This window comes from Megascapheus bottae, chromosome 25 (assembly GCF_031878675.1).
Source record: "Megascapheus bottae isolate mThoBot1 chromosome 25, mThoBot2.hap1, whole genome shotgun sequence".
NCBI classification, from domain to species: Eukaryota; Metazoa; Chordata; class Mammalia; order Rodentia; family Geomyidae; genus Megascapheus; species Megascapheus bottae.
In genome coordinates this window covers 13,851,653-13,873,045 of record NC_143533.1, presented here as the reverse complement: position 1 = coordinate 13,873,045, position 21,393 = coordinate 13,851,653, and the positions used below count along the sequence as shown (strand labels likewise).

The 21,393-nt window shown below is 38.9% G+C and overlaps 1 protein-coding gene across 1 annotated transcript in view; it reads left to right on the top strand.

Annotated features, from left to right (window-relative positions):
- Myzap (myocardial zonula adherens protein) overlaps nt 1-20,279 on the top strand; it is a 72,314-nt gene extending 52,035 nt beyond the window's left edge. Inside the window, exons 11-13 of the mRNA XM_090358326.1 lie at nt 1,985-2,068; nt 12,348-12,448; nt 19,206-20,279. Coding sequence (XP_090214452.1) covers nt 1,985-2,068; nt 12,348-12,448; nt 19,206-19,302 — 282 coding nt within the window. The 3' untranslated portion in view covers nt 19,303-20,279. The remainder of the gene's footprint in view (nt 1-1,984; nt 2,069-12,347; nt 12,449-19,205) is intronic.
- The last annotated feature ends 1,114 nt before the right edge of the window (nt 20,280-21,393 follow it).

Here is a 21,393-nt window from a genome sequence, read left to right as displayed (position 1 = left end):
AGAGAGAGAGACAGAGACGGAGAGACAGAGACGGAGAGACAGAGACGGAGAAACAGGGGAAACTTAAACATGAGCAAATCTTGCTATTTTTGAGCCTGGGGAACAAGGTTGATAGGCTTTGCTTATTCTTTCTTAGCTGCATGCACTGGCATTTTCTTTATGAAGTATTTTGAATTCCATACAGTATCAAGAAAATCAAATCATATAAAATAGAATATAGAAGAATGTAAAAAACACACTGAAATGTGTAATGTTGATAATTAAAGAAATTGCTAATTAAAAACAGCAATGTGTGACCCTTTTGTACCTATTAAATTTGCCCCAAACTAGTGGCTGGAGGAGGCAGTGCAGCAGGGCGGGGAGGGCAAGCACAGCCTGTGTTGCAGGTGGTACTGTGAATTAGAACGACCCTCTAGGCACTTTAGCAATAAATATTAAGAGCCATAAAGCTGTTCAGACCCTCTGACCCACTAATCCCACTCCTGGGAATTTATCCTAAGGATATAACTCAAACTTCAGAAAAAAAGCCATATATATATAAAGATGTTCTTGCTCCCATTATTTATAATAGAGAGAAAATGGAAATAACCTTAATGCCTAGCACTAAAGGAACAGGCAATAAATTATGGAATATCAATTTGATGGAGTATATTACATGAATGCTAAAAAATACATTACACAATGGAAAAGTGTTTACAATAAAACCTCGAGGGACAGAAACACCAAAGTTTACCATGGTGAAGGTAAAGGTGGAAGAGAAGTTGGATAAATGAAATAGTTGTGGGAGTGAGGTACAATTATGGAGCAAAAAAAAAAAAACAGTGTGTGTAAATTTCCTTTGGTTTTTATAGGAATAGTTTTCAAAAATTATCTTTATTGTGCTGTTTTCATTCTTTCCTACAGTAATAATACTGTTTAAAATGTGAATTTTAAAAATTTTAAGTGAAAAAGTAAGCAATGGGCATTGAAAATCACTAAGACCTTCTGAGGACATGAGAGGTGATATTTAATCAAAAAAACATTTCACATAGAGCTTATCACTTCTGAAGGATTCAACATGGATTTCAGAACAAAGGGGAGCAGGAAGTATGGTTTAAGAACATGGAGGGAACAGCTTATAGGCAAGATAATTTTGCTGCCATTGTTCCTAAGTTCCAACCGGTGGCTCACACCTGTGATCCTAGCTACTCAAGAAGGTGGAGATCCAGAGGATCACAATTCAAAGCCAGTTGGGACAGAAAATCCACACCCCCAATTGAGGTGTGGCTCAAATAAGCCAAGGAAGCATGGGCCCCGATCTTCCTCACCCCACATGTGGTCCCCTGTTTTTCCCCAACCAGGTAGCTTATTATAGGCCAGAGTCAATTGTCTTATACAAGTTGTGACATTCCAGACTTGGCATTTTGTTTCCTTGTTAGCTGTAAGAGTTGATCAACTTTCAACTTTTCTTTTCTTTTCTTTTTTTTTTTTTTTTGGTGGTATTGGGTTGTTCCTGGCTGGCACTTTATCACTTGAGCCATTCATCCAGCCCAGCTCTTTTGCCTGGACACTGGTAATAGAGTTTTATGGACATTTTTGCTGTCCTAAGTATCTTTAGGACCTCCATCTTCCTGGTCTCAGCTGCCTGGGTACTTTGAGATTACAAGCATGAGCCACTCGTGTCCGGCTTGTATTTACATTTCTTATATCAATGTCCCTAGGCTGTTGATGGGATATTATTGAGGGTGGCACAGCACTGTATTAATGGACAGATGTTGGGCTAGATAAACCCAATGGACACAACTCTGAAGTCCCTGTCTGAGATGCTATGGCTCCCAATCATAGATTGCATTGTTTATGGAGTATATCAGGTCTGCCGTGTTCCAGCAAACACAGTGTAGAGCTGTCCAAATGCTATTCAAAACAGCTGTCCCCCAGTTGGTGGACTTGCATTCATACAGTTTCACGCTTTTGATTTAACCATTTTCCATTTGTTTCCTTCTAGATTGAATCATTAAAGAAAAAGGTACAACAGAAGCAGCTCTTAATATTGCAGCTTTTGGAAAAGATATCTTTCCTAGAAGGAGAGGTAAGAAGCTGGTGTCTTCCTGACAAATTTTATATTGCTGATCCTGCTGCCCATACTTAATTAAAAATATGGTTATTTCCTGGCCTTATAAAATTGATTGAAGGTTAAGTGCCAGCTTTGCAAATGAGGTGCTAATAGCTCCCCTTCCTTTCCTGTCTCACTCCCTACACTCCAGCCTGCTTCTCATCTCCGCTCTTTGGCTCTTGTTTGTCTGAATCAAGAATTGCTCGGCAAGTCTGACAAGCTGTTTATTAATATTGACAATTCCCCACATTTGTGCAGGACTTTCTAATTCATAGAGCACTTTCACATACATGCCTCACATGCCATTTTCAGAAACTTAAGAAAAAGTCAAGACACAAGCTGGGTACTGTGGCTCCTGTCTGTAATCCTATAGCTATTCAGGAAGCTGAGAACTGAGGATCAAAGTTCAAAGCCAGTCCAAGCACAAAAGGCTGTGGGACTCCATCTCCAGTTGACCTATAAAATGCCAGATTGGAGTTGAGATTCAATTGGCAAAGCACTAACTGCAGGTTTGAGACCCTGAGTACAGAAGGTAAGGTAGTCTTGTTTAGGGTAACCTAGAATAATAAATGTCAGGGCCAGGCCCCAAAATGGAGATTCCCAATCCAGAGTTGTTCTTCTGTTATATTGAGTGGACATATTTTAGATGTGATTTAATTTCACTGGAAATGTTCTAAGGTGCTTAGTAGACTTGCCTCTGGCTTTCTGAAAGTCATTGGAGATTTTGTATAAGTTCCAGGGAAGGAAATGATGGCATTGGAAGAATCCTAGGAGGTCAGATGTTATTAAAAACAGAAGCCAAAATCTGTTTGCTCCAAAGGCTAATTATTAAGAACTTGGCATTAAGACTTTTCATTTGCGGATTCTATGAAAGGCTGGTTTGCCAACAGCTGTCCTTGTCAGTGCTCTTCATTATCAACCCCTCCCCAGGGTGACAGTGTGGAAGACCAGAATGAAGCCACATGCAAAAGTGACATTTCTCAAGTATCAACTGTGTGCAAGATGTTGCTGGTGACTTTCCATATGCTCTGTATAATGTAAACCTGAAAAGTGGTGTTAGACTTACCCAAGTGTGGATGCTGGATAGTGAGGCAACATGGGTAGATATTATGCAGTCGGGGTCACACTGCACAGACAAGCAAGTGGGTGACACTGGGCTGACAAACTCGGCTCTTACTAAGCACCCAGGTTTTAACTTACTAGTGTTGTTCTTTCTTTACTTAAAAGGATGCCCTCTGTATTAGGTTGTATTATTAGATGTGATTATATTTCCCCAATTTTAAATACAGGAGAACTGGGTAGCTTGAATTGCCTGGGTAGAGGCATACTCTGGTGGGCAGAGGAATCTCCAGGAATGGTGAATGTCCAGAGATCACAGTGAAGTTGGCTGTGATAGATTCTCCTACGTAATCAGTAAGACTGTGACTCCAGCTTTCCTGGAGCATTTAAACATGGATTACAAAACTAATTGATTCATTTACTTTGAACTTTTTCAACCCAAAACACTTTTTAATATTGCTGATTGTTTCTGATCACTCTCACAGGTCCATTTCCAACAGCAGGAAAAAAAACATATAAAATGAAGTTGCATAATGACAAGGTTTAGTAATAAACCCATAGGTTTAAGCCCATTCTTATACATTATCATGAGCCTAATTCATTTCTTCATTGTGTTAAATTTTATTTTATACCTTCCTAAGGCTATTGTTTCACTTACTTTAACATTTTCTTATGGCTACTTTCACCTTAACACTTTCCATGAAGTGCAGTCATTTTTTTCCCCTGGAAGCAGGTGGGCAGGACTGGGGTTTGAATGTAAGGCTTTACAGTCCTATGCAAGCTCTTAGCCACTGGAGGCAGGCTTCCAGCTCCTTTTGCTTGAGGCTCTTTTTTTTCTAGGAAGGATTTCATTTTCTGCTGGGCCTACGCCTCATCAATCTGCCTACTTTAGTATTTTAGGCTTCTTCTCGTACCTCGGATGCCCAGTTTCTTTTCATTGAGCTGGAATCTCATGGGATTTCCTACCTGGGCCACCCTGGAACTGAGATCCTCATATGCTCAGCCTCCCAAGTAGCTAGGATAAGTGTGATCTGCTGTGCCCCATCTGGTACCAGTACATTTTAATGCCATGACTTTGCTTTCCCACTTTAAACCACATGATACAGTGATGGTGTTTCAGTTGTCTTGGATCATTCTGGTAGCCACCCATTTCCTATCTGATAAATGAACTATCTTTTGTTAAGAATCTAATTGCAGACAGGCTCTAGAGCTTGTCTGCCTGAATGCAGATCTAAATTCTGACCTTAATAATGTGGTCTTGGGCCATTTACTTTACTGCTCCTTGCCTTGGCTGGCCAGGGTGAATGTAACTCTGGAAAATGATACCATCTCCATACAGTAGTTGTGAGTCATATGTAGTATGTGGCCCACAGTAAAGGACATATGCTTCTTCCACTGCCTGGCCTCAGAGACCCCTTTGTTGTTATCAATGTATATTTTACATTTATAGTCATGTACTACTGTGAATCATTCTTTCATTTTTGTGTTCCTATTCAGTGTTGGAGACCATCATCCACTTGAATTGTGTGAGCATTTAGCGAAGACAGTTTCATACAACACAAGGTTATGACAGTGTTGTGAGCAGGTTATTGGACCCACAGCCCTTCATCTGCAGCTACCTGGGGTGGGTGGGGGGAGAAGAGGGGATGAGGTGGGTTCATGTTTGTTTTGGTGATCCTGAGGTTTTTAACTCAGGGCCTGCAGTTGCTAGGCAGATACTCTACCACTTGAATCATACATCTAGTCCTTTTTCTTTTATTTTCCAGATAAGACCTCATGCTTTTTTTTTTTCTCACGTAGATGGAATTATAGGTGTACACTGTCATGTCCAGCTCACTGGATATGAATTTCAAAGGCTGCTGTAAGATTTGTTTTTCCTGGGGCCAGGAGTTTGGCCTAGTGGTAGAGTGCTTGCCTAGCATGCACGAAGGCCTGGGTTCGATTCCTAGGTACCATATACATAGAAAAAAAGCCAGAACTGGTGCTGAGGTCATATTTGCTCTTCTTGATAACAATGCTGATAATTTCAAAGAAGCAACCCTTATTTAACATCACAGCTTGAAACGGAAGAGCTTCAGCTTTTACAATGCTCTTATTTGTCCAGTCCTACCTGGTTCCCAGGGACAGCTTCGCTCTTCTGCACACAGGCCATGACTCTCAGGACTGCACTGATTTCCCAGGAGAACGCCAGATCTGCATCTTTTCTCTGCTCTATGTTCAGTGATACCACATTGGTGGTTTGAAATCAGCTGTGGAGGGAATTTTTATACCACAGAAATTATATGCATGACTAAACAGGGCTTTTTTCTTTAGAGATCTGGCATTGAACATGCACAGGATTTTATAAATATCACTCCAGAGTTTTATCTAAGGCCTCTGGGTTTAGAACCTGATAACTCTGATTACAAACTGAGCTACATGTCATGTGACTTGCACCTCTCTGTCTCCATTTCAGCATTTATAGAATGGGGGTAATCACATCACCCACTAAGATTTTGTAAAGATTCAATGAAACAATGTAAGTGCCTCACACACTGTCAAATATGAGCAAATTTTAGTTCTTCATCAGCCTATCGAAAGATAGGCACCCACATTCTGCCATTGTCTGTGGATGACTTTGCAAGAGAATTTACCTTACAACCTGGGCTCTGTTACTTCACCTTTAAAAAGCAGACAGGAGTCAGGGAAGTCTAAAATAATCTTTGAGACTGTTTCTATTTTTAATGTTTGAAAACTGTGTCTGCTTTTAAAAATATGAAACAGGGATAGATGCATAGCTCACGTAATGGAACATCAGCCCAGCAAGTTCAATCCCCAGTACCTTAATAAAAAAAAAGTCACGTCAGGCCGGTCAATGGCTCACACCTGTAAGAGAATCAAGGCTCAAAGCTAGCCAGGGCACAAAAGGACCTGAGACTCTTATCTCGGATTAACCTCCAGAAAATGGGAAGTGGGGCTTGTCTTAAGGGTAGGGCAGTAGCCTTGAGCTGAAGAGCTCAAGGACAACATCCAGGCCAAGTTTGAGCTCCATGACCCACCCTCCCAAGGAAAAAAAAATCACATCAGGACACTGGACCAGCAGCCCAAGTGAATACTCTATATCCAATCCTGTCCTGGGCCTTGGTGGCTGACAGTTGTACTCCTTGCTTAGAATGATTAGAACATAGCTCATGGTGAGCCTGGGCAGAAAGGTACACCAGTCCTCAGCTGGACATGGTGGTTCATACCTGTAATCCTAGATACCTGGAAGCCTACCATAGGTGGATTGTTCCCCAGGATACCAAGGCATGAAGCGAGGTCTTATCTTAAAAATGATGAGCAAAGTCAAGACTGGAGGTGTGGCTCAGTAGTAAGGGTACCTGCTTACTAAGTGTGCAAGATGCTGAGTTTAATTGTCATTACTGCCAATACAAAATTAAAAAAGGAAAAGCTGAGTCTACGTTATGGATGACAATCGAGAAGGTTTTCTTTTAGAGAAGGTGGATTATTGTGTCCCTTGATCATTTGCCTTTTTCCTATATTTAAAATCATTAGAATTTGCATAATACATGCCTAGAAAATACACACCTAATTTCTTTTAGTTCTTATTTTATTGTAAAGATGACGTACAGAGGGGTTACAGTTACATAGGTCAGGTAATGAGTATATTTCTTTTTCAACAGTGTTACCTCTCCTCTCATTTTCGCCCTGTTTTTCTCTACCAACCCTCCTCCCCTACAAGTTGCATAGCTCATTTATTTATTTATTTATTCCTTTTTTTTTTTGCCAGTCCTGGGCTGAACTCAGGGCCTGGACACTGTCCTTGGACACTTTTTGCTCAAGGGTAGTACTCTGCCACTTGAGCCACAACGCCACTTCTAGCTTTTTCTGAATATATGGTGCGGAGGAATTGAACCTTGGGCTTCGTGCATGCTAGGCAAGGACTATACCACTAGGCCCCACATAGCTCATTTTCAATGCAGTGTCTAGTAGGTATCACTGCTGCATTTGTTCACCCTTTGTTCCACTATTTCTGTGCTCCCCCTTACCCTCCCCAGAACAAGATAAACTTACATACAAGGTGAAACGTACAATTTTTTTTAAATGACAAAGGAGGAAAAAAACAAAGCAAAATAATATAAAACCTCATTTCAATTTCTTGGAGTTCATTTTGATAAATACCATTTCATATGATCATATGCCCATAGCTATTGAAACTTTTAATGAGACCAAAGCAGGATATTCTTAGGAGAGGATCACAAAGGTTCACACACACTATTCCTAAAAGCCCCTCTTGCATGGCTATATCAGACTTTTCCTATTCTTATCAATAACTAGAAAACCTTGCAGTAACTAAACTATACACACTCTTTTTCCTTTTTTTTCCCTCCAAACTATGTCTAGAAGAAGTTTGGAGGAAAAAAAAACCTTCTAGAGAAGAAACATTCCAATCCCCATTTGTGACATGAAGCGATAGTCCTCAAATACAATGGCAAGCATTTACTTTCATAACGTGATCTGATTTCTGAAACTTATTCCACTGGTTTTTTTGTTGTTGTTGTTTATTTTTATAGAGCATTGGTTTTGTTTGTGCTGTACTTGATGCATGCAGTGTGGCATGTGAACCTCTCAGCATGTCTGTGTGTGCTATTGGTCTCTCAGTAACTCTTCCATGTGATATCAGGACTGCAGTGCCAGGTTCCAAGGCTCCAAACACACAGTTTATTGGATATAGTCTTATTCTGGGGCCTGTACTATAGCTCCTGGCTTCCTGTGAATGAGGGAGATTGGGGAAGTGACTGCCATGACATAATTTCCCTCAAATGCCCCAAAGCGCCATGCAAGTTTCTTCCTTCCTGGATGAGGCACAGAAAGCTCCCAAGTCAGTGGGTGGGATTCATTACATGCACAAACGCAAGGTGGTGGTATTTGAAAGCAGGAAACACTGAAATTTGATTCTCAGTCAGTCCCAGAAGCCATCTTCAATAGAACACAGTTCAGGCAGCAGTCCAAGATTCTGGTCACTCCACTTCAGTTAGATTTGACCAGACTTAAGACGCAGATAGGCTTTGCTGTACTGTGTCAACTCTTCTTAAGTTTATTTTGCTTTAAATTTTATTTGTAAACTACTTCTTAATTCTATTTCTACTTCTACTTTCCTCAGCTACCTTGTTCAGGCTTATACCCAATAGCCCTTTTGTTTTTCAGATAAGGTCTGGATAATTTTGCTAGGGATGGACTCAAACTCTAGATCCACCTGCCTCCAAATCCCCAATAGCTAGGGTCACAGATATGTGCAACCATGCCCAGCTAAATATGGCAAAAGACTTTGTCTATTTTCTCTATTACCTGTCTTTTATGTCATTGAGTTTTGCTCCTTTTTCTAACTGGTTTAGGATTACTTTGCTATTCTCTTTCTAGCTTCTTCAGGTAGAACCTTAGGTCACTGACTTTTTAAAAATCTCATTGTTATTGTTATTATTATTATTATTTTTTGCCAGACCTGGGCTTGAGCTCAGGGACTGAGCACTGTCCTTGGACTTTCTCAAGGCTAGAGCTCTACCATTTGAGCCTTAGCACCATTTCCAGCTTTTTTCTATGTATGTGGTACCAAGAAATGCAACCTAGGGCTTTGTGCATGCTAGGCAAGCATTCTACCACTAGGCCACACTCCAGCTTGATCTCTTCTTTTTTAATAAGCTTTTATAGCCATAAATGTTCTAATAACCTTTGCTTCAGCTGCATTGTACAAGTTTGATATGTGGTATTTTCAGTCATACAGCTCAAAATATTTCTAAGTTCCCTCAAGATTTTTTCTTTGATTTTATTGTATGTTCTTTAACTTTCTAATGTGAGTGCTCCAAGGTACCTTTTTTCTATTTTAATATTTTTACAGTCAAATAATCTATTTTGTATTATTTTTCATTCTTTTAAATTTATTGAACCTTGTTTTATAGCCCAGCACATGGTTTCTCTTGATTGAATGTTGTTTAAAAAAATGTATACTCTGCCACTGTTGTACATGTTCTATCAATACTACTTAAGTTTAGGCAACTGCTACTACTGTTTAGATGATCTTTACTTTTTCCTGTTTTGTGTAATTATCAACCTTCGAGAAATGGGCATTAAGATAAAATCAATTACTATACTTTTTAAAACTGCCAGTGTTTATACATGCATTTTGAATGTCTATTATTAAATACAAAATTTTAACTTTTATGTCTTAATGATGAATTAACCTTTTCTGTATGAAATTCTGGTCAGCAGTTTAGTTAATACTCTTCATTTTGAACTCTTGTTTTATTTTATATTAACACAGCCATTCCTATCTTTTCTAACCATTTACATGGTATGTCATCTTCCACTCACTTATTGTCAGATAGTCCATATCTCTGTAAAGTGCATTTCTTTCAGGTAGTAGTTATACTTTTTTTGCATTTCTGATAGTCTCTGCCCTTTAATGGGCATATTATCCATTATCATTTATTATAACCAATAATTTAACAGTAGTTTTGTTATGCTTCGATTTAGGTCTACCATTTCGTTGGTAATTTTCTATTTGCTCCTGTTTATGTTTTGCTTGCTTGGTTTATTTTTCCTTTCTTTCTTTTTTTTTTTTTAAAGCTGATCCTGGGACTTGAGCTTGGAGCCAGTGTTGTCCCTGATCTTCTTTTATCCAAAACTAGTGCTCTGCTAATTGAACCACAGCACCACCTCAGGCTATTTCTGAGTACTTTATTGGAGATACCAGTGTCTTGGACTTTCCCGCCAGGGCTGGCTTTGACCAGCAATCCTCATATCTCAACCTCCTAAGTAGTTAGGATTACAGGTGTGAACCACTAGCACCTGGCTTTTCTTCTAGATTATTATACTATTTAGAATATTATTTTATCAATTGTCATTTGGGCTGTATCTTTTTACCTAATACTTTGGTCATTATTCTGTTCAGTTCCCTTAAGATGATCTTGCACCATTTCATGTACAAGGCAGAAACATTCCAATGATATAGGCTAAATTACCTCTGCTCCACTATTAAAATTATTATATATGTTTTATCTATGCATGTAAGCATCTAAAGCATCTATGTATGCTTTAACAATCATGTATTTTAAGGGAATTAACAGGAAATGGAGGTTTCTCATATTTACTCATATGTTTTCTATTCCTATACTTTTTTTTTACCACTTCCTGAAGTAATAAATTTCTCTTTGATATCATCGCTCTTTGACTAGGAGAACTTTGATTTAACATTTTGTGTAGTTCAGGTCAGAGGGTAAAATATTTTTTATGTTTTCCTTATCTAAAGGACTTGATTTACCTTTATTATAGTATAGAAAGACAGAATGCTATAAGTTGACAGTTTTTTTTTCATTATTCACTAATACTAGTTTCCATTATTTCTGGTGACAAATCTGTAGTACTAATATTTTTCTATACCAGTGGATTTTGATCATTTTACTATAGCTTATTCTTCTTTGAGTTTATCCTTTTTAGTTTTGCTGAAATTTAATTTGTAAATTTATGTCTTTCACCAAATTTAGGAAGTTGTCCATTATGTATTAAAAATTGTTTTCTGATTTAGTTTTTCTCTTCTCTCTTTTTGGAATCTCCAAATCCTTATGTTAGGACTTTCAAAATTATCCCATACTTCCATGATCCTTTATTAATTATTTTTAGCTTTTTATCTTCTTTTTATTGCCACATTCCTTTATCAACTTCTTTTCTTGGGTTCATTTAAACATTAAAAAATTCTTTTTAAATTTCAGATATTTACTTCTAAGTTTTAAAATTCCTACCTGGTTCTTTCACATATTTTTCTAGTCTTCTTACTTCATTACTTGTGAGCATATTTTGTTACTTCATTGACCATAGTTATGATGACAGCATTATAATCCTTATCTGAAAAGTCCTACATCTGAGTCTCATCAGGATTGGTGTCTGCTGATTCCTTTTCCCCTGAAAATGGGTCCTAATTTCTTGACACTAATTATGTCAGATAATTCTATTCTGGGATAGAAACTAGACATTATGGATTCTTTCTTGTGGAGACTTTAGATTCCATTTAATTGTTTTGAAGAGTACTGCAGCTTTTTGCCTTACAAAGAAATGAATTTGGCTAGATCCAAAACCTTCTGTCATGCCTGTGATAGCTGGTGGCTCAGATCTGTATTTCTTGAAGCCTCAGCTACAAAGTGTTAATTTTTTTGTCTGTTGTGGGGCTTGAACTCAGGGCCTGAGCACTGCCCCTGAGCTTCTTCACTCAAGGCTAGCACTTTATCTACCTATCTATCTATCCACTTTTTTAAGTACCCTGAATCTCTACGTACAGCAATAGCCACTGTTGTCCTCTTTTTTTTTAATGCTTTTGTGTATTTTTTCCTCAATAAATTTTAGATACCATCATTTTGGCTGTTTTCACTTCAATACCCTTAACTTTCTTATGCCTTTGTCCTTCGTTATTACCCCCACAGGGAAAATTTCTAATTCCTGAGCATCTAGTCATCAACCTATGTAATGTTTGGCTCTGGCCTTAAAAAAAGAAAAAAGAAAAAAGAAAACTATTCAGAATGCTACCTTTAATCCCAAGGAGCTCATTCTATTTTATATGTTTTGAGATTCTGAATTTTCTATACCTATGAAATACTAATTATTAAGTTATAGAGGCATTTCCCACTAAATTAAATTAATAGACTTACTCATTTTATAGTTTAGTGGGGGGAGTGTTGAAAGTTGAGCCGCACCTTATTTATAATGGTAGAAAGTGATAAATAACTAAATGCCCATCAATAAGAGACTAATTAAAGAAACATTGTATACCCACAGAATTGGGTAAGTAAAATAACTAGTTGACATGAAAAGAAAAGTAGCAAACATAGACTGACATCCACAATAAATTGTTGGATGAAAGTAAGGATGACAACAGCAGAGATTAGGATATGTTTTCATTTATGGAAAAGTGCATGCATGTATATGTACACACATAAGGAGCTGTATGTAACAATCAAATCAATATATTTCATTAACACCTGTTCTGTAAAAGATGTCCAATAAATGCATTGTGATAAATATATATATTTATATATTTATACAAATATATATATGTGTCTGGTAGAAATCAGTTCATATGTAAATGATATCATACACAGTTGTGCAGGAATATATCTGGCTTTCTGGTTAAAACGACTTTCTCTCCCTACCCCACCCCTCTAATTTTTAGAATAATGAACTGCAAAGCAGACTGGACTATTTAGCAGAAACTCAGCCCAAGACTGAAGTGGAAACCAGAGAGATTGGAGTGAGCTGTGATCTTCTACCCAGGTATTTAGGAATTTCCTGTTTTCCTGATTAAAATTCTTCTCTGACTTAGGAAAATACTTTACTAGCCAAATTGCATTCTTTCTAGCAAAATGATTTCTGCAAAGCTAAGTGGTATCTTCCAAGGTCTTAGATACCACTGTTTCTGTGGGAGCAGAGGCATTCTATGTGGAGGAGAGAGTGAAGGAGAGACCTAGAAACCACTGCAGAGAAAGGCTGGTCTCTCTCAGAATGCAAGCCTTTGTTTCTTCACCCATTCAGCAAGCCACTGTTAATACTTTGCCTGTGCCAGGCAGTTAGGGCATTAGGAGGAATGACATTTGGTTCCTGTCCCAGAGTAGAGACTAGAGGAGAGACAAATGGGTTGGCAGGCATGGATAACAGTGTGAGGGGACCAAGCAAGTACTGTAGCAATGTGGGAGAGATGTGTAAATCTTAAACTAAACTGTTCCCAAGCATTGTAGCAAAGTTTTACATAGCACTGGATCTGCCTCATGCATAATGATCTGCTGCTCTCAGCAACACTTACAGGATTACTACCCTCTTATTAGTTTATGTAGTTACATTTCTGGGCTAGAGAACTGGCCTTTCCACTGCCCAGCTGCTCCCCACATCTGGGCCTGTGTCCCTCCCGAGTGAGACCTGAGCTCATGATGCAGGAGCCTGTCTCTAGTAACTAACTTGCCATCTCTAGGTGCTCGCAACTGTGCGTAGCCTAGAGGACATTAAATGTGTAAAACAGGATGTGACTGACATGTGGCTTGGGACTTCATTTTTTTAATTAAATTTTGTTGTTATGGTAGAGGTGATGTACAGAGGGGTTATAGTTACATAGTTAATGAGTACATTTCTTTTTGAATAGTGTCACCTCTTCTCTTGTTTCCCCCCCATTTTTCCCTCCTCACCTCCCTCCCCTATAAGTTGTGAAGTTCATTTTCAACAGTGTCTAGTATCACTGCTGCATTTGTTCATCCTTTGTCCCACCATTTTTGTGCTCCCCCGACCTTCCTCAAAACCGGTAATCTTACATACAAAAGGTACAGAAGAAACAATGGCAAAGGAGAAAAAAAAATAAGCGAAATGACATAAAAACCTCATTTTAATTTCTTGAGTTCATTTTGATGATCATCATTTTATATGGTATCATATATACATAGCTATTGAACCTTTGTGATCCTCTCCTAAGGATATCCTCCTTTGGTCTCACTATAGTCCTATATAATTTATCCACAATGGAATTCTATGTTTCTATCAGGAAGAATGATATTGTTGCCGTTCATAAGGAAATAAAAGGACTTGGGATAAAATTATATTGTGAGGTAAGCCAGACCCAAAGAAACATAGATTGCAGTTTCCCTCTTTTGTGGTAACTAGAAAGTGCCTATATATCTATAAGTAAACACAATGCATGGCAAAAGACAAAAAAAATTACACTTGGACGGGATTTAGGTTAATGAACTAGCTAAGTGCCTGGTGTCCTGTGTACACAAGAGGTTCTTGTGTAAGCAGGGGCATATGTGCTGAGCATTAGTAATCCAGAACATGTCAGAGCCTTTTGCATCCTGAATAGTTACAGGGTGGTAAAGGGTCTGGCTGATTCCCAAGCCAGGGAAGTGGAATTCCTGGTTCTAGTTCTACTGATTACCAATAGTAGGTCTTTCTGAAGTTCTTTTTCCCCTAAGGTCTCAGTTTCTTCAACATGTCAAGTCAGTAGCTTCACTAGTTGAATAAGACAACCTCATTTTGTTACTTTACTTTTAAAATCTATTTCTGATGGTTTTTTTGTTTTCTTTTGTTTTAGTTATGGTTCATTAAAATGAGCCACTTGCCACTCTCAAGGACAAAAGAATGTTAGTGAATGCACTTGCTTGTTAGCTTTTAAACTATGTTTTTATTTATACTACTTGTCTTCCAGTAAAGACAAGGCAAGTTTATCACCCAGATATAATTAACAGAAAATGTTCCTTCAAATAGAATGCACAAATAATGTAACTAACAGAAAATTTTCTTTAAAAGAGAAAAATATGCAAATAGACTCTGAGTCTCATGAGGTGTGGTAAAATGCACTTGATGAAAATATAACCAAAAAGAATGATTGATTATGCTCAGGGACCCCTTTTGAAATAGAAATAATTTGGCCATTTCTCCCCTTTTCTTATTTTTCAAGAGCCAAGTGGCTTAGTCCAATCTAATTGCCCACATAATAAATCTTGTTTGGTTAAGGCGGGTACAAAACTATGCCTGAAACCAATAAACTGTTTGTTTTCTAATTCCCACATTTTGGCTTGAAACAAGCTTTTCAATTTGTATGTCCAAGTATAGCCTAAGGCAAACTTTTATGACTCAGTTATGAAACCACAAAGCGGTTTTCATAATGGAAGTGCTGACAGACCCTTAACTTATGGCCACGGTGAACTTGGAAGCCACTTCAGTGTCTAAAAGCAGCTTTTCCATAAATGTAACATTTGCTTTCCCCCAGGATCCATCTTAGCACTTTAACTACCTAGGTCAGTCAGCAGAGGAAATGAAAACTACATAACCTACAGATTCGCATTTCCGAGAGGGCAGAATAATATTTCACTTACTTCCTCTCAGCTCTTTATTGAGTGCCTACTATGTGATCTTGGTAGAGAAGAGATGGGAAGAGCTGTAGAGAGAACCTGGGGGCAATGGTTTTCCATCTGTGCTGCTGCTGCTTCTTTTTTTTTTTTTTTGCCAGTCCTGGGCTTGAGCTCAGGGTCTGAGCACTGTCCTTGGACTTTCTCAAGGCTAGTACTCTACCACTTGAGCCTCAGCACCACTTCTGGCTTTTTTTCCTAAGTATGTGGTACCGAGGAATCGAAGCTGGGTCTTCGTGCATGCTAGGCAAACAAACACTCAACCACTAGGCCAAACTCCCGGCCCTGCTTCCTCTTCTTTAAAATTAAGGTGCTGGTCCTGGGTACTGTCCATGAGAGCTACTGCTCTATTTTCAGCTTTTTTGGTGATTCACTAAAGATAAGTGTCTCAGACTTTCTTGCCAGGGCTAGCTTTGAATCATAATCTTCAGTTCTCAGCTTCCTGAATAGCTAGAATTATAGGCATGAGCCATTGGTGTCTACCAAATGAATCATATCTTAGTAAGTACAATTCAAGGGAAAATAGTTCTAAGTTCCAGGCACACAGTAGTAAGTGCTTTAACAGTGCTTGTATTTTTCTTCTTATTTCTGTTGTATCAATCAGAGTATATAATAGCTTTCTGTTCAAACTTATTTTTTGATTATGTTATTTGTTCTTCCCTCCCTGACTGCACCCATGCTGCTCTCCCCCTGCAACCATCATCCCAGGGGAACTGCTCCTCTCTAGATTACTAAAAGGCTCACTAAATGTGGTAGAGTAAATGGGTGAACCTTAGTTCTATGGTTAAAATTTCTGTATTCTTGAAATCTGTTTGTTTCCTAGTGATCAGCTTAATAAAGTGTTTCACTTCTTTTTTAGAAAGGTTGGGATATGAGTGCCTGTTTTTGAAACCTGGAAGGATCACCTTTATAAATATTTCAGTGTTTTACAGGCTTTTTTAAAGATATTGTCACCAGAGACCATTTGTGTTATGTGGAATTTTCATAGGAGTTGGCACACATTGCCAAATGGTTTCTACCCCTGACATTCCTCTAGTGTGCCTGACTAGGTCATTGGGGATTCCTGAAGGCCCATGGATTCTTTTGTGTGGCAGGTGACAATGTGACTGCTCCTCAAAACACCCTACTCCTCTGGTTTCCAGGTCATCTACATGTGGACTGAAAGCTTTGTGTCCACCCTGGGGGAGCTTCTGGGGTTATAAAGATGAGTGAGATATGGTTGTCATCCTGAGGAAATTTAGGTAATAATGGAGACAAATGCATACAGTGGGTGCCAAGGGAGAAGCTTTCAGTGGTGTGTCAGAGCTTGTTAGTAATCATCTTCAGGGGGTTTGAGGGGACCGAAAGCAGGAGAAGACATACTAGATCTCCTGGGGGATGACATGTAACATTTGTGATGTCTTTTGATTCTTACTTCTGATACATCCTGTGAACAGGACTTTGTGAATGACTGAACATGGGAAATTAGAAGGAAGGGAATTGATTCTCATATCTCACAGCATTTGGTCACTGAATCAGTTGTGACAAGGAATGTAGCTGCAATATCCACAAATCTCAGTGGCTTAACACCATATAGTTTTTCATATCAAGTCATAAGTATAGTAGGGCCCTCACTCCATACCTTCATTCGGGGCTCTTCCATCTAGTGGCTTTGGAGTCCTTTTTGGTCCCTCAGTGTATTTTCTGCAAAGAGAGAAGGGGTGAGGGAAGGGAGAAGATGAGCAGAGAGGACTATGTAGAAAGTTGTACAGGTTAAACCTGAACTACTGTGAATGGTTTTTTGCCCATTTAGTCACATGACCACCACCTAACTGCAAAGAAGGCTGGGAAATGTAGCTGAGTTATGGATTCTAGAGGAAAGACTTTTCCTCAATTTTCCCTATGTCTTTACCTGCAGTGCTCCTGTTAGAATCCTCATGGTCTCTCTTTCTCTTCCTAACTAGCAAGAAGTTCCTTATCTTCTCCTTCCAGGCTAACATTTCCACAGGCAACTATCAACAGTACTAGAATTTTTATATTTGCTAGAATGTAAATATGAGCACAGTCTTCCTTAAAAACCCACAGAGGAGGGAGGGGGGAGTTTGGCCTAATGCTAAGAGTGCTTGCTTATTATACACAAAGACCCAGGTTCGATTTCTTGGTATCACATACCCAGAAGTGGGCTATGGCTCAAGTGGTAGAGCTCTAGCCTTGAGAAAGCCCAAGGACAGGGCCGAGGCCCTGAGTTCAAGCCCAGGACTGGCAAAAAAAATTATAAATAAATAAAACAAAACAAAACCCATAGTGGCAAGTTCCCTAGCTCCTTCTCAATTTCTTGGATCTGTCTTCTTGTCACACTTGTGATAGGAGACCTGGCCTTGTCTTCTGCCACTTTCTACTGTAAACTCCTTGCTTAGCTGGTACCAAATATGTCTCCAATCAATATCTGCAAACTGTGGGTACATCCTCCTTTGCTCTTATACACTTTATCTCCCCACAGTCCCCTTGCTGAATGAATATTCAACATCTCTGAGGATTTGCCATCCCTATGTAGATACTCAGATGTGAATATGATGGCATGTTAAGTTGTTCTGCCCTCAGTGAAACCATTGCGTGTTCAATCTTGCATTGTTCTGGCAAGGAGGAGAGACTGAAGAAACTTCAAGGAATAGGCTGTTTACAAATGTTTGGGCAGTTAGAAGAGAAAGAAGGAAGCACACAGCTCCCAAGCTCAGAGCAGCAAGAGCTGTCACCACCCTTGTCCGTTTTACATTGCTCTGATTGAGCCTAGGATGAGTGGCATCACAAAGGTGAATATGTATGGTTAACGGATCACATGGTGAGATGGAAGCAAGAGACTAAGGAGGAGAAAGAATCACTCTTTTTTTTTTTTATAACAACCTGCTCTCAGGAACTAATTCACCCTACCTGATCTGACAACCTCCTAGTAAATAGCATTAATCATTCGTTCATGGGGGTAGGGCACCCAACACCTGCTACTTTCCTTAGGCTCCACTCATCATGTCAGCATCACTGTACCGAGGACCAGACTTCTAGCATATGAACCTTTGGGGGTTGCCCTCAAACCATTGTACCAACATTAGTTTGAAGAAGCGGGAGGAAAAGGCTAGCAAAAGAGTAAGGCAGAGCTATGGTTGTGACCTTTGGGAGAGGCAAACAGTCAGTTACCCAGCTACAGCCTGGCTGGAAGGGAACAGATGCTCTGACCTCTTTATCACTCATTCTCTGATCACCTATTCCCATATCCTAACTGGTCAAAATGAACTGAAAACTAGAGAGCAAAGAATCGACCAATTCTGACCTTCAGGTCAGTACAGAGCAAGTGGGGAGGGGGAGAAAGTGGATCTGAATAAGCAAGTGAGGAATACTCAGCAGTTATTCATATCTCTAACACAGCACCTAACACACAATTCAAATTATGTACATATTTTTCCTGCCAAATGACAAGTCCCTTGGATGGAAATTTTATATTCTTCTGAGTCACTGATAGGTAGCACAATCTTTTAAAAGTTGCTTACAAACTATAATCCTGCAGTGGTCTACTTGGGCTGTTATAGACTTGGAAACATGTAAACAACAGAAATTTATTTCTTCTAATTCTGGAGGCCAGGAAGTCCCAAGACCAAGGCCCTAGCAGACTTGATCTCTGCTGAGGACCTACTTTTTGGTTCATAAACAACATCTTCTCCTTGTTTCCTCATGTGGAAGGTGGGATGCCATCCATGAGGGAAGAGCCCTTATGACCTAACCACCTCCAGAGGTTCTACCTCCAGCTGACATCACCTTAGAGGCTAAGATATCAATCAGCATTTGAATTTGGGGAAGAACCTCTTTATCACAAGTCCCTTTTGTAAAGTTGACATGAAATATTAAATTGCATTGTTACAATCTTTTTATCCTTCACTGCTGAAGATTTGTCTTAGCATATAAAGAATATAATTGGCTGGAGTATGGCCTAGTGGTAGAGTGCTTGTCCTAGCATGCATGGGTTCAATTCTTGGTACCACATACACAGAAAAAGCTGGAAGTGGTGCTGTGGCTCAAGCACTAGCCTTGGAAAAGATCAAGACAGTGCCCAGGCCCTAAGTTCAAGCCCCAAGACTGGAAAAAAATGTAATCATCTCCTGTTTCTCATTTCTTAGCCCAACAGGAAGGACCCGTGATATTGTGATGCCTTCTAGAAACTATATGCCATACACAAGAGTCCTAGAGTTAACCATGAAGAAAACCCTCACATAGGCACTTGTTTGTATCCATGCACTTCAGAGGCAAAAAGGGCAAGAAACTCTTCAGCCTGGAGTCAAGAAAGGGTGACTGTTACTTCCTCATGATCAAGAAGCCAGAATGGAAACTACTTCAGCTCTGCTCTGCTTCTAAGATAGAAAGGAGGGTAAAGATGCAGGAGGGGACTGGCAAGGACAAGTATATGGTCACATTTCAGTCATCCAACTATCCTACCATGTGGTATATTGTATTATCATTTGTTTTTCATATAGACACTGAGAGCCTTGCAGAATTTCACAGTTTTTTTTTTTAAATCTATTTTACTACTTTGGTTGGGAGTGAAAAGGACATTAATTTGAAATTTCATACTATTCACAGCAGCATGATTTGTTAGAGATGAATGTTTGTTTACCCATAAAAGTATTAGAAACAGTGTTTCTCTGGCACAGCAAGGCTGTCAATGAGAAGTGTGGGCACCTGGAAAAACTTGAACCCAGAGGGGAGAATTCCCAGCATGCACTGCTCTCTCTCTTTGGTCATGAGGATTTCTGCAGGGCTATAAAAGTAGCAATTAGATTGTGTAGGCCAGACAAGCTTCATCTTGATATGCTAATCCCTTGCTTTAATTTGTGCCTTATGCCTTTATCGGACCTGAAATCACTATATTTATTCAACCTGTGATTTTTATTTTTATTCACACTTTAACTAAAAGAGAATTTTGTATGTTGTGGAAATTTAATCAGTGAATGTTTTGTACCAATCAATGTATTTGTTCAATGAACGAGTAATCTATTCATGCATGCTCCACTTTGTTATTATAACCCTTAACACATTTGTTATTACAACCTGTTTAATAAATACCATATATTTTGTTCTACTAATGTTGTCTGTGTAGAATGCATAGACTGCCAGTCTGTAGAATTAGTGCAAGGCCATATAGTCACCATGATCCAGAGAAGCATAGCCATGTAAGGGTGTGTGTGTATGTGTGTATATGTGTGTGTGTGTGTGTGTGTGTTTCGTGTGTATATGTGTGTGTGTGTGTGTTTCTCTTTCATTCCTGAAATGTATTTAGTTGATGCACCTTCTGAAAAGAGTAACATATATTCATGACCACAAAATACAAAATAGTTCATAAAAATCTCCCAATCTTTTCTTCCCTACCCCTTTAATTTCCTCATTTTAGAAAAAAAAATTAAGGCAAGCAAAGTAATTTCACTGAATAAAATAAGTTGAGATAATCTAGAGAAAGCCAAGTTTTAGAATGAAATATATATTTCAACTCTGGCTACATAGCCTCTTGGGTGAGTCACCAAAACTCTATGAATATAGTTTCATATTCTAACAACCTGGGCTAACTACATGTACTTGATAGGCTGAGCCTATTCAACAGAGAGCTGACATGGGGCTGTGTAGTAGCTGGACCCCTGGGTAGCAACTGCTATCCTCCTGGAGGGTTGTTTTTTTTTTTTAAAGCACTGTTAGCTCTCGGGTAACATTCAGTCATATAGATGTTCCAAAGAAACTGTGCCCTGTGGAAACTGTCAAGAAGCATCTCAGGAAAAGGCTATCTGCAGGAGCAGCATTGGGGAAGCTGGTCTCAGAAAGGAACAGAAGGTCCTGGGAGCCCCATGTCTCTAAAAAAGCAGGTCTGGAAGTAGTGACCTAATGTTGATTTTAATGCAACTAAGAAGTAAAAACAATTCTGTAAACATACTTATATTCTCTCCTTTCTCTTCCTCATTTAAAACAAGCTAGAGAAAGAAAAATTTAAGATTTTAAATTTAAAGAATATCAAAGATTATTCTACCTTTGGGCTTTTGCATTTTAAAGCACATCTTCAATAAAAGGAGAATTTCTTATGTCATGTAACTATCCAGAGGACTACTAAAGAAAGTTCCTACATTGTATGGATGGAAATACACAGAGAATCCTTCTAAATACACTTTTAAGACTACCTGTAGTGACCACATCCTCCACCTGAAAGAGTGCTGGTTCATGAACATGAGTATTGTGTAACCTATTTATGAATACTGCATAACAAATTTATCTCACTGAAATAAAAGATGGCAGTATGTATGAAAGATATTTTTTAAATATAAAAAT